The 13027-nt window shown below is 47.5% G+C and overlaps 2 protein-coding genes across 3 annotated transcripts; one reads left to right on the forward strand and one right to left on the reverse strand.

Moving 5' to 3' along the window:
- The first annotated feature begins 3382 nt into the window (after positions 1 to 3382).
- On the forward strand, positions 3383 to 10490 carry ipp (intracisternal A particle-promoted polypeptide). Of its 2 annotated transcripts, none has more exons than XM_079751164.1 (10): positions 3383 to 3457; positions 3885 to 4324; positions 5319 to 5530; positions 5713 to 5932; positions 6361 to 6516; positions 6823 to 6990; positions 7082 to 7219; positions 7752 to 7874; positions 8571 to 8791; positions 9797 to 10490. In XM_079751164.1, exons 2-10 carry the CDS (start codon positions 3946 to 3948, stop codon positions 10019 to 10021), a joined length of 1842 nt encoding a protein of 613 aa, XP_079607290.1. In that variant the 5' UTR covers positions 3383 to 3457; positions 3885 to 3945; the 3' UTR covers positions 10022 to 10490. The 2 variants fall into 2 exon arrangements, with proteins under 2 accessions (XP_079607290.1, XP_079607291.1); XM_079751165.1 differs by lacking the exon at positions 3383 to 3457 and having other exon boundaries at positions 4121 to 4146; positions 4238 to 4324.
- Positions 10491 to 10639: 149 nt separating this feature from the next.
- LOC307086120 (transmembrane protein 69-like) lies at positions 10640 to 12935 on the reverse strand. Its single transcript, XM_079751179.1, has 3 exons — positions 12805 to 12935; positions 12553 to 12598; positions 10640 to 12462 (listed from the first exon to the last, which is right to left on the reverse strand). The coding sequence occupies exons 2-3, from the start codon at positions 12589 to 12591 to the stop codon at positions 11764 to 11766; spliced, it is 738 nt and encodes a 245-aa protein (XP_079607305.1). The 5' UTR covers positions 12592 to 12598; positions 12805 to 12935; the 3' UTR covers positions 10640 to 11763.
- Positions 12936 to 13027: the final 92 nt, after the last annotated feature.

Raw genomic sequence — 13027 nt, forward strand, 5'->3', positions numbered from 1 at the left:
TCTTATTTTCTCTCTCCAAATTAAATACCGCCTGGCTGGCGACAGTAAGATTAATTTATTACTTTAAGAGACACGCCTAAAACGCACCATCAACTGTCTCCAACACACAGGAAAAAGGTTATCGCTTTCATTTATTTTCCAACAGCCAATCGCAATGCTCAAATTCTGTCTCTGCCTGCTTTTACTGTATTCATGCTGGCAGCTCGACCAATAGAAGAACGCGCTCGTGTCCACTGTTAACCAATCACAATCGAGTTGCTATGAGAGGGGCAGACTCTATGCGAAGAATTTTTTTCTGTTTTTACAAGCTCATATTCGAGATGGGGTTATGCGTCGGAAGGCTTGCAAAGTCGCTCTCCTTCCAAGCAACATAATTTCGTTGTAGGCTATTGTTAAACCGTAAGAATTCGGCGGCCTCACACTTATCTGATACTACTTGCGTTTTCTGCCTAGTTGAAGGTCTTGCTTAGATGTTGGAACTCGTTTGTCCTATAGGACTTGAAATCGAGTTTATCAAGACTTAAATATAAAGGCTTTATCCAAGGCTTTATACTGCCTGAAGCGTGATGACCTTATGTGTAGCTTATACAATTTTTTTTATGATGTGGCAATGTTTGATTTAGCCTGTAGCAACATAGCAACTTCCATTAAGTATACAACATTCTTGATTACCTTATGTTGTCACAGTACCATCGTAACTATGATAGCTTTTGTAAAACACAAGCGATCATATTTTTCTCGACATGCATGAAACTTGGAAAGTTTACTTGGCTCACACTACCTTGCCAGACTATCCCCTCACACAGATTAACCGAATAAAACTAATGCCATGGGAAGCGCTGAATTGGCAGCGTCAACTTGGGAGAGAGAGAGAGAGAGAGAGAGAGAGAGAGAGAGAGAGAGAGAGAGAGAGAGAGAGAGAGAGAGAGAGAGAGAGAGAGAGAGAGAGAGAGAGAGAGAGAGAGAGAGAGAGAGAGAGAGAGAGAGAGAGATGTCTCGCCCCTATAGGATCGCCGTGGTTTCAGCGCTCGTGGCGACATAAAGCCCGGCCGTGTCTGTAAACCGCGACCGGAGAGATGTTGAAGTTGAGGTACCTCATACCGCCAACGCATAGGCCGCCAAGCTTTAAACACGCCAAAACCACGGCGCTGGGACGCCATGCGCTGAATAATAATGTCTTCAATCTCCCGGGATGACTTTAATCATGAGGTAATGATTTATGTGGAGGTTTAGCGAGACACTCCGGCCCCCCTCTGGGCCTGGGGACGTGCCATATGCAGGAGCCTACAAACATTAAAATAAAATAAAACCACAATGCTCTGCTCCATGCCAATAAAATATTGTAGTACAGGATTTATTGAGTGTATGGCTTCAGGGAATAATCAAAAAGCTATTACAACTGGAGAAGAAATATGTTGAAAGGGGGTCTGGCCAAGAGAAGATGGGGTGAAGAATGCTATCTATCTTCCAAGGTGAAGATTCGTTCGTCTCCGACCAATCAGAGGTTGTTCTTTTTAGAGGCCATACATGAAACTTCAATGTTTCTCTTATTGAAAAGAACAACAAAGGCAAAGATTGAGGAAGGGAAAAGAAAGACAACAATCTAAAACACAGGTCCAAAAAAATAATCCTTCCTTAATTTCCTGAAAATATCAACCCTCCAATTTAAAACTCATAAATCTGAATCATGTCGCACTGTGGAACGGCTTGTTCTGTCATTATGGTGAGAGTAATGCGAAGTTCAAGAGGTCGGAAAGCAACAGCAGGGCAGTTGCCACCGTCACGACGAAGACACAATGAGTATGCTATGAGCAGAGTGATAATTAATGCCTACAGTCACGATAATAAAGGACGAGCTTTTGGAGAGGAGTGAAACGCCCGCTTTTCTAGCAATCACAATCGTCTCTAGCTTAGCGAACACTGCTGATTAAGCGTCACAATGACGCCAAAGAATACCAGACAACAAAACAGGAGCTATTTAAAAAAGATCTATACGTCTATCTAGTTCAGAACGTATTAACCGTCTCTTCTCCTTTCGCTCTTGGCCGCCTCCTTCTCATTTAAACCTGTTTCTCAAGAGATGCTTGTCCGGACAGACAGCTGCACAATGAGAAATGACAAGATGGCAAAAAAAGTTAATGTAGGCCTCAAACCTCAAACAACACGGCCTAAACAAAGCTAGAAGTCCACAAATGAAAATGGACGAGATTATGGGTTATCAATCTGTGTGTGGACCCACAGACGTATTCTATGCAGGCAAGATCTAATTTTACAATAACATGATTAGCATCCAATTTCTGAATTAATGGACCTGCCTATAGCTTTAACACCAGACATGTATTCTTTATGAAATGCTTTGAAGCTATACATAGCTAACATATGTATTTTTGCTGGAATGAATAGCTCCTGTATGTGCATTTAGTATTGTATGGGTCTATTGATGGTTATGGGATCACAAGATGGTAATAACTGTTTGGTTACACTGTGACAGATTCATCTTTTTTTCCAGCACTTTTTTCGAGACAAAAGAATGGAATGAGAAGACAAAATATGTCCCAGAAAATGTCAAGACAAACGAGGCTACAGGAGTGCTTGAGGCTCCATCTTGACGGCATTAGGCCTGGCACCATGTTGAGCGACTTTAGTTTAGGCAACGCGCTAGAAGGCATGTCGTCTGTTTAGCTACATATTGTATTTACATTTATTCACAAATTACAAACCTATACTATGAATTTCTATGCCATACTACATGTGATAACCTACAAGTTGAAACCACAAACGACCATACTTGAAAGTATCAATTTAATGAGTGATATTGTTTTTACCTTTTGGCCTACTTAAGATCCTCCTGTGTGATTAGCTTTCCATTGGCTTACAGATCGTTTGAAGCGCAGCCAATGGTGTAATTGACGCGTCGTGATTGGTTCCCCAGCATACATTTAGGGAAGATGTGGGCAAACCACACAGTGTTACTTAGCAACATATTGGGCGGCTAGTCTGTGACGTCACTGCAAAACTATAGGGATGCATTCGATTCTGCAATCCTGCCAATTCTCCATGTGGAACGAGGAGGTGATTTGAATATATTGTTTCCTTCTAATATAGGGAACGCAAAATCGTTTGGAGAATAGGTTGAAGCATTTAGGATGAATGTTTATAAATTGTGTTTCGAGGTTATACTGCCATCAAGCGTTCAATGTCAAACGTGACAAAACAAAACGTGGTCGGACTGTAAAGGCAACCTTTTCTTAATGAATTGTAACGATTACAAAAAATACAAAATGAATCATTGGTATAAATAAAAATGTAGTAACAATGTTAATTTCTTCCTTCTCTGGGTGAGTTAATCGATGCATTCAATGATCGCTTAGCTTAGCCTAGGTTTAGTACAGGTAATCAAGTCAGGAACATCGATAAGCAGAGTAGCGATGGTCGGAAGTTATCAGTAAACTTATGGGTAAGTAATTAACTATATAACAGGGGTTGTTTGCAAGACTATAATTCAAATTTCTATAGTGCAGGTCTATGAGTTGACATCTGATTCCGAAAACCATATGAGACAACTGTGCTGCTGGCTAGCTGTTAGCCCGCTACAGCGAGTACTGTTCCGTAAACTATGATCATCAACGAGCTACAATGTCATTTTAGAGGCAGATAACCATACAATGTATTATATGAACTTCATTGCGTTTATAACACATTGTGTAATAAGTCCATGCAATCTACATCTACACAAAAAGGGAAGCTAAGCATTAAGATAAATCACGCAGCATAAATAGTGTAAACTAACTTTAATGTGTGTTCTTGTTGTGTCAGTGACCAACACGCCGCTGTGAAGCGGCAGTTAATTAGTTGACCACCTGTCTTTTGGGAATGTTTTATAGAGGAGCAGCTGTGGCTGAACGAAATAAAAACCACATATAGGAGACATAGCCGCTGCCCGCAATGTCCGCCCTGGGCGATCGACTGTCCCCTGCCGGCCTCACCTCCGCTTCGACGACTACCACGTCAGGTGTTTCCTGCGGGGACGTCGGAGCTGCCATGGCAACAGTGGCACCCGAGCAGGTTTCCTTCGCCTCTGACCGCTACGCGAGAATCATCCTGGCCCAGATGAACCGGATGCGGCTCCGCGCGGACTTCTGTGATGTGCGGCTGAGGGTCGGCGAGCGGGTTTTCAGGGTTCACAGGCTCGTGCTGGCCGCCAGCAGCCCCTACTTCTGTGCCCTGTTCTCCGTAGGGATGAAGGAGGCCGACAAGGACGAGGTGCAGATCCTGGGAGTGGATGCTGGGATATTCGAGGTCCTGCTGGACTTTATTTACACAGGTGCTTGCTGGTTGTCTAATGTGTAAACTAAATGAGCATCACGTGTATTGCCAATACTCACTCTATGCTTCCCCTCCTGTGTGTGAAGTAGTGTGCAGCATTTATCCAAATGATGCAAATAGATAAATGAGACACAATTTACAATGTTTATTTGTGAATGGCCTATTATAATTGAGTGATTTATCACCTTTATCGCCTTAGACTCACAATCAATCACCTAATCCAAACAGACATCTGGTTGATTTGGTCGATGCGTGGCGCTAACCATGTGGGATGTGGTGTTACCCACGCCTGCTGTCACATTAAACCATGTGGGAGGTGGTGTTACCCACGCCTGCTGTCACATTAAACCATGTGGGAGGTGGTGTTACCCACGCCTGCTGTCACATTAAACCATGTGGGAGGTGGTGTTACCCACGCCTGCTGTCACATTAAACCATGTGAGGGGTGGTGTTACCCACGCCTGCTGTCACATTAAACCATGTGGGGGGTGGTGTTACCCACGCCTGCTGTCACATTAAACCATGTGGGAGGTGGTGTTACCCACGCCTGCTGTCACATTAAACCATGTGAGGGGTGGTGTTACCCACGCCTGCTGTCACATTAAACCATGTGAGGGGTGGTGTTACCCACGCCTGCTGTCACATTAAACCATGTGGGGGGTGGTGTTACCCACGCCTGCTGTCACATTAAACCATGTGGGAGGTGGTGTTACCCACGCCTGCTGTCACATTAAACCATGTGAGGGGTGGTGTTACCCACGCCTGCTGTCACATTAAACCATGTGGGGGGTGGTGTTACCCACGCCTGCTGTCACATTAAACCATGTGGGGGGTGGTGTTACCCACGCCTGCTGTCACATTAAACCGCGGTCAGATATCTGGGCTATGTTCCCAAGACAAAGAGATATAAACATATGCATGTATTTGATACTGTTTCTGTATGCAGTTTCTAGGAAACATTGGCGCTTTAACAGTAAGATGATTTCTTCCAGGGGGGATCAACGTGAGCGTGGAGAACGTTCAGGAGCTGATGGTGGCGGCGGACATGTTACAGCTGGGGGAGGTGGTCTCCATCTGTGGGGAGTTCCTCAAAGGCCACATGGACCCCTCCAACTGTGTTGGTATCTTCCAGTTCCTGGAGCAGATCGCCTGCATGGACATGCTGGAGTTCACTGAGAACTACATCCACGTGCACTTCCTCGAGGTACTGGAGCGCCCTGTTAAACAGCTGCAATGGGCTCCCAAGCCAAGCCCACGTGCACGTGTAGCGGTATACTTCTCCACACACGTCAGATAGGAGTTGTACCCAGAATGTTGCATACACACATCAGTAGGATTACTGCTTCATCCACCACCCACATGACCCCCTCTCCCCCCGGCCCCCAGGTGTGTGCGGCCGATGAGTTCTGGGGCCTGTCTAAGGACCAGCTGGTGCGGGTCCTCGGCAGCGAGGAGCTGCGCATCGAGGAGGAGTACCAGGTGTTCAGCGCTGCCATGGCCTGGCTGCTGCAGGACGTGGCCCCAAGGCGCAAGCACGCCGTGGAGGTGCTGGGGCCCGTCCGGTTCCCCCTGCTGTCCCCCCAGAGGCTGCTCAAGTACATCGAAGGTGAGGCCCGGTTCCCCAGGTGGTTCCCCAGGTGGTTCCCCAGGCGGTTCCCCAGGAGGTTCCCCAGGAGGTTCCCCAGGAGGTTCCCCAGGCCCCCAGGCGGTTCCCCAGGAGGTTCCCCAGGAGGTTCCCCAGGAGGTTCCCCAGGCGGTTCCCCAGGCGGTTCCCCAGGAGGTTCCCCAGGTGGTTCCCCAGGCGGTTCCCCATGAGGTTCCCCAGGTGGTTCCCCAGGTGGTTCCCCAGGAGGTTCCCCAGGCCCCCAGGCGGTTCCCCGGGGGGTTCCTGTGACCCACTTAGTCCCAGCCCATTTGCACTCCCTTATGGGTCACAACCCACACTTTGAACAGCACTTCTTTAATACATGGTTCTGTAATAAAAATATGAAGGTGTTGATAAAAAACGACGTCGTTTTGTACCCGCAACAAAAGGTGTTGCCGATTTCAGCCTGCGGGTGGCGCTGCAGACGCTGTTGAAGGAGTACATGGAGGTCACTAAATCACCGAAGGAAAATAAGACTTACTGTCTGGGGGAACCTTCCAGGATGAGGCCCAGACGGAAAGCTAGGAAATATCTCTACAGTATAGGTAGGTGCCTACAAACTTATTTTTGACACCTGGATGTTGTTTATATCGTAACCCCTACACTGCTCTCCAGCGAACTCTGGTGGCTATTGGTTGTACTTAACGCCTTTTCAGAAAAAGCCCAGAATAAGAAAAAGGAAAATGTTGTAGCATTAAAAAGTGATAAACATTGATACAATTATTTGTTATTAAAAAAATCATTCTTTGTACTCAAATTAAAATGAAATAATGCACACAGCGTCTCAACATGTTCTAACCTTGTTAACTTGCTTCAATAGTGCCTGGTCCTCCTAACTCTCCCCCCCCCAGGGGGCTACACACGGCTGCAGGGCGGCCGCTGGAGTGACAGCCGGGCGCTGAGCTGTGTGGAGCGCTTCGACTCCTTCAACCAGTACTGGACCACGGTGTCATCGCTGCACCAGGCCCGCAGCGGGCTGGGCGTGGCCGTGCTGGACGGCATGATCTACGTGGTGGGAGGTGAGGGGGGGGGAGGAGACAAACACCATCAAGCGTCTTGGCCAGACTCTCCTCATGAACCTGCTTCCTGTTTGTGTTCGTCCCCGACCAGGGGAGAAGGACTCCATGATCTTCGACTGCACGGAGCGCTACGACCCGGTGACCAAGCAGTGGGCAGCCGTGGCCTCGCTCACCTTCCCGCGCTGCGGCGTCAGCGTGTGTCCCTGCCACGGAGCGCTCTACGCCTTCGGTACCCCCCCACCTGACCCACCTGACCCCACCTGACCCCACCTGACCCCACCTGACCCCACCTGACCCCACCTGACCCACCTGACCCACCTGACCCCACCTGACCCACCTGAGATGACATGTGGTTGGATGGTGTGTTTCATGTGGTTGGATGGTGTGTTTCATGTGGTTGGATGGTGTGTTTCATGTGGTTGGATGGTGTGTTTCATGTGGTTGCTTGTTGTCTTCATGTGGTTGGATGGTGTGTTTCATGTGGTTGCTTGTTGTCTTCATGTGGTTGGATGGTGTGTTTCATGTGGTTGGATGGTGTGTTTCATGTGGTTGCTTGTTGTCTTCATGTGGTTGGATGGTGTGTTTCATGTGGTTGAATGGTGTGTTTCATGTGGTTGCTTGTTGTCTTCAGGGGGTTGGATGGTGTGTTTCATGTGGTTGGATGGTGTGTTTCATGTGGTTGCTTGTTGTCTTCAGGGGGTTGGATGGTGTGTTTCATGTGGTTGGATGGTGTGTTTCATGTGGTTGCTTGTTGTCTTCAGGGGGTTGGATCGGTTCAGAGATTGGGAAGACGGTGGAGCGGTACGATCCCGAGGAGAACAAGTGGGAGGTGGTCGGTAGCATGGCCGTTCCTCGCTACTACTGTGGCTGCTGTGAGCTTCAAGGTGCTGAAACTCTCTTTACACTTTAACTGCCTTTTTAAACTACTAATACTCCCTTTTTAAGAGTACACATATTTCTTTAAACTAGATCTTCCTCTTTAAACTACAACTCTCTCTTTAAACTAAAACTTCCTCTTTAAACTACTACTAAAACTCCCATTCATGGACAGTTCATTACATCATCTGCCACTTTTTTGGTAGAATATACCAGACTATTTGAGTAATTTTCATGATGGTCAGATATTAAAGAATCTAAACTCTAAACCTAGATCTATAACTAGAACAAATATCGCCTATCCAAGATCAAGGCCAGGAGGTTTCTGAAACCCCCTGGAAAGAGTTACTAAACTATACATACTGGAAATGTTCCTTACTCACCCTCTCTCTCTCTGTCGCTGTCTCTCTCTCTCTCTGTCTTTGTCTCTGTCTCTGTCTCTCTCTGTCTCTCTCTCCCCCTCTCTGTCTCTCTCTCTCTCTCTCTCCCTCTCTCTCTCTGTCTCTCTCTCTCTCTCTCTCTGTCTCTCTCTCTCTCTTTCTTTCTTTCTTTCTCTCTCTCTCTCTGTCTCTCTCTCTCTCTCTCTGTCTCTCTCTCTCTGTCTCTCTCTCTCTGTCTCTCTCTCTCTCTCTCTCTCTCTCTCTCTCTCTCTCTCTCTCTCTCTCTCTCTCTCTCCCTCTCCCTCTCCCTCCCTCCCTCCCCAGGTATGATGTATGTGGTGGGGGGGATCAGCGATGAGGGCCTGGAGCTGTGTTCGGCGGAGGTGTTCGACCCGCTCTCCCACCGCTGGCGCCCGCTGACCACCATGGCCACGCGGCGAGCCTACGTGGGCGTCGCCGCCCTCAACAACTGCATCTACGCCGTGGGGGGGTGGAACGAGGCCCTGGGCTCGCTGGAGACGGTGGAGAAGTACTGCCCCGAGGAGGTAGGGGGCGCTGTCTCTGTCCACCTGTTCCCCATTCATTTAGCATTCTGCTGTTTATATATAAGGGGAGGCCGGATAGTGTAGCGGTACCGGGTTTGATCCCCTAATGTCTGCAGCATACCCGCTATCACCCTTTAACCCTAACCCTCTCATCAATGACCTGTATCTGGATTCACCCTTTAACCCTAACCCTCTCATCAATGACCTGTATCTGGATTCACCCTTTAACCCTAACCCTCTCATCAATGACCTGTATCTGGATTCACCCTTTAACCCTAACCCTCTCATCAATGACCTGTATCTGGATTCACCCTTTAACCCTAACCCTCTCATCAATGACCTGTATCTGGATTCACCCTTTAACCCTAACCCTCTCATCAATGACCTGTATCTGGATTCACCCTTTAACCCTAACCCTCTCATCAATGACCTGTATCTGGATTCACCCTTTAACCCTAACCCTCTCATCAATGACCTGTATCTGGATTCACCCTTTAACCCTAACCCTCTCATCAATGACCTGTATCTGGATTCACCCTTTAACCCTAACCCTCTCATCAATGACCTGTATCTGGATTCACCCTTTAACCCTAACCCTCTCATCAATGACCTGTATCTGGATTCACCCTTTAACCCTAACCCTCTCATCAATGACCTGTATCTGGATTCACCCTTTAACCCTAACCCTCTCATCAATGACCTGTATCTGGATTCACCCTTTAACCCTGACCCTCTCATCAATGACCTGTATCTGGATTCACCCTTTAACCCTAACCCTCTCATCAATGACCTGTATCTGGATTCACCCTTTAACCCTAACCCTCTCATCAATGACCTGTATCTGGATCATTGTGAGTCACTTTGGCTGAAAGCGGTGATGAAATAATGTCAAGAGAATCAATCTCCTGATGTGATCTCGTTAGTGATGGGGAGTTCCCCAGCTGCTGTTCTCCTCCGCCCTGTCCACTGAGCATGTGACGGTGTACATACATGCCCTCTCTGCAGGAGAAGTGGGTGGAGGTGGCGTCCATGTCCACGGCGCGGGCGGGGGTCTCGGTGGCGGCGGTCAACGGGCTGCTGTACGCGGTGGGGGGGCGCGCCACCAGCCGGGACTTTTCGGCCCCCGTGACGGTGGACTCTGTGGAGATCTACGACCCCCACCTGGACACCTGGACGGAGGTGGGCAACATGATCGCCAGCCGCTGTGACGGGGGGCTGGCTGTGCTATGACCCCCCCCCACTCAGACGCCTTTAGGGGAAGGTAGAGGGAACGCTCCCGTGTGATCGGACTGATGACTGCATTGGGATTCCTTAACTCACTACGAGGAAGTAACGTTGGGTGTTGAATCGCTGCCCTCCTCCTTATCTAATCTAGACACCGTGCAGGAGATTAGTGTAGTCGCCCGGACTGGAAACCACCCGCCTGCGAGAGCTTTTGATGATCCTACAAACATTTCAGTTTTTATGGTATGGGTTGTTTGGTTCTGTGTTTTTATTTTCTCTGACCCCGTTCATAACTTCCAACTTTGATTCGGCTAAACTGTGATGTTGAAACGAGCTGAAACTGGAAAACGGGATAATGCTGAGGCGCACTGCAATCTATCCCAAACTCTTAGGACACATACACAGCTGTACACACACTGAAGACACCACTAGCTCCAGCACTAAAGTACTAGTACTTTACTACGACCAGCACTAAAGTACTAGTCCCTTACTACGACCAGCACTAAAGTACTAGTACTTTACTAGGACCAGGGCCAAACTAAAGTACTAGTAAAGTACTAGTACTTTACTAGGACCAGGGCTGAAGTGCTTGTGCTCAATTCGATTGATAATATTGTGGTTCGATGAATGAATGCATGAAAGGATGATTAGAATAATGAATGACTGAAAGGATGAATAAATTGGTTACTTTTGCACACTGGAGGACCACTTTTGAGACACACACACACACACACACACACACACACACACACACACACACACACACACAGGCAGAGCAGTCTTGTATGTGCATGACATTAGCTATATATCACGTTGTCTTAAGGAGGAAACTTGAAATGACCCAAAAGGCCATCAAAATAATACTTGACAGCAGAACCTGCTAGTGTTGCTTTGGGCCTTTTGGCAATCCATATTACCTGTAAACATTTAAATGCAATGGTTCACCACCTTTCTTTCTATTCTATTGTATGTATAATTAATCCCATACTGTAAATGAGTGTAAGTTATTTTTTAACACTTCTATCCTAACTTAATGTGTGGGTTTCTTCATTTCAATCTCCAGCACCACCTCACCTGACCTGAACAATCTTGCAGTGTATTGTTTTCTTACACTGGAGAAAGTGTGCAGTATATTTCACTAGAGGTCTGTTCTCATTAATTATTAGCAGGATGTATTGGCCCCCTGTCATTTGATCAACCACTAAGTCCTTGAACAGCTTCCATGTCTATTTAGAATTACACATAAAAGTGGTATTTGGTTTATTAATTAACCTGACCACGGTGAAACCTGAGCTGCTCTCACTTTATGAACACATTCTGTTGCCAAGTTGAAGCAAAGGGTGAATTGGGAAATTAAATTAATGTTATGAAGCGTAGTTTCTCTGCTCAGTGACAAGTTAACTTAAAAGCCAAACATAAGTTCCCGCAGAAATGTTACATGTCTATTTTTTTTATTTCACAGTCTCAGTTTGACAGTAAAGTTTCATGAATGAAAGATTTCAACCGAGACAATGGGCGTGCCTTCTTGTAGATCCATTCACTTGTGTTATGTAACAAACATGTCCTTACAGAGCTGAGGATGGCTGCATTGTGCCTGCCTGATGTGTAGTGTTTCCACCAGCATTTTGTATGTTTTGCTTCTGCACATATTTTCCCCATCCCTTGTAGCAAGGTGATTTGTACAACTTGTTTTGGGAACACAAAAATAGACTTGACAATCACAATGAAAACAATCAGAACTCAACCGGTCAGCTCTGAGGCTCTGTGACAGCCTCCTCCTTGTGCCTGAACCTCTTAAGCGCCAGCGTGGCCACCAGCGAGAAGGTGGCCACCAGCGTGAGCAGGGTGCGCATGGCCTTGAACCAGGCCGGGTACCCGGGCAGCAGCGTCAGGTCGTAGTGCAGCGACAGACCCAACCCCATCAGCACCAGCAGGGACCCCTCCGTGACGTTGTCCCTGCACAGCAGCGCCAGGCAGGCGATGAGCGATGGGACCACGCTGTTGCCCAGGTTCATCCAGTCGGGCCGGGCCGGGCTCCCCTCAGGGATGGCGAAGCCCCAGCGGGCCCCTCCCAGGAAGGAGACGATGGTGGCCCCGTAGACCACCTGTGCGTGCGCCGCCTGGGGACAGAAGGAGCCTGTGGCCGCCATGAAGAGGGGCGCTGAGACGAAGGGCAGCAGGCCGGAGAGGCCGAGGTAGAGGGCGGGTTTCGGGGCCTGAGAGAGAGCCTTCATGCTGAAGGCTTCGTCCTTAGCATGGGGGACACCAGGTCGGTTGCCATGACAGAGGCGTGAGGGGAGACAGGTGATTGGCCGGGCGTTTAGGAACCTGTCAGTTGAGGACTGTCTGCAGATCAATGTTGGTGGTGACCGAAGAAGAAGCGTCCGTGTTTCTCGTAGAGCGCTTGAACGTCTTAGGATTTGTTGAAGACTTCTCCATTGAAGACCCTATTAAATACAATTATGTATTGTTAATCAATCATTTCTGCAACTTACTGTTTAGAAATGTTGACGAAAATAACAATTTCCCTTCATTACCCCCTGGGTTATGTGTCTTATCATTGTAGATGGCATCATTTTAAATCTGCGGAGAAAGAATTCACATATGTCGATGTTACTGAATATGAAGTTGATTAGAAGCATTGCATTAAGACACAATATAATAGATAGATATAATTAAGCTACTATAATGCATGTGGCTAGCGTCAAATGAAAGCATGATAGTCACAATTGTAGCTACAATACAATGAAACACGTAATGAGTGACACAAGAACAAGAGTTAACGTTACCCTTTAATTACACGTGTCGTTTCTCTAGCGGGGCCAATAAGTTACATCTATGATCATGAATTAAGGCCGTCGCTACCAAACTGAACTAGAAAGGTCGTCCTGTCAACGCGAATCTATTCGATGGGTTATTGATTTACTTTCGCCCCGCTCTTATCCATGAACACAATTGGTTCTGAAATCGACTGGCATGGCTGGCAATGGCGGGGAAGGGCAATGAGTAGTA

Source organism: Pollachius pollachius, assembly GCF_949987615.1.
Source record: "Pollachius pollachius genome assembly, chromosome: 14".
NCBI lineage: Eukaryota > Metazoa > Chordata > Actinopteri > Gadiformes > Gadidae > Pollachius > Pollachius pollachius.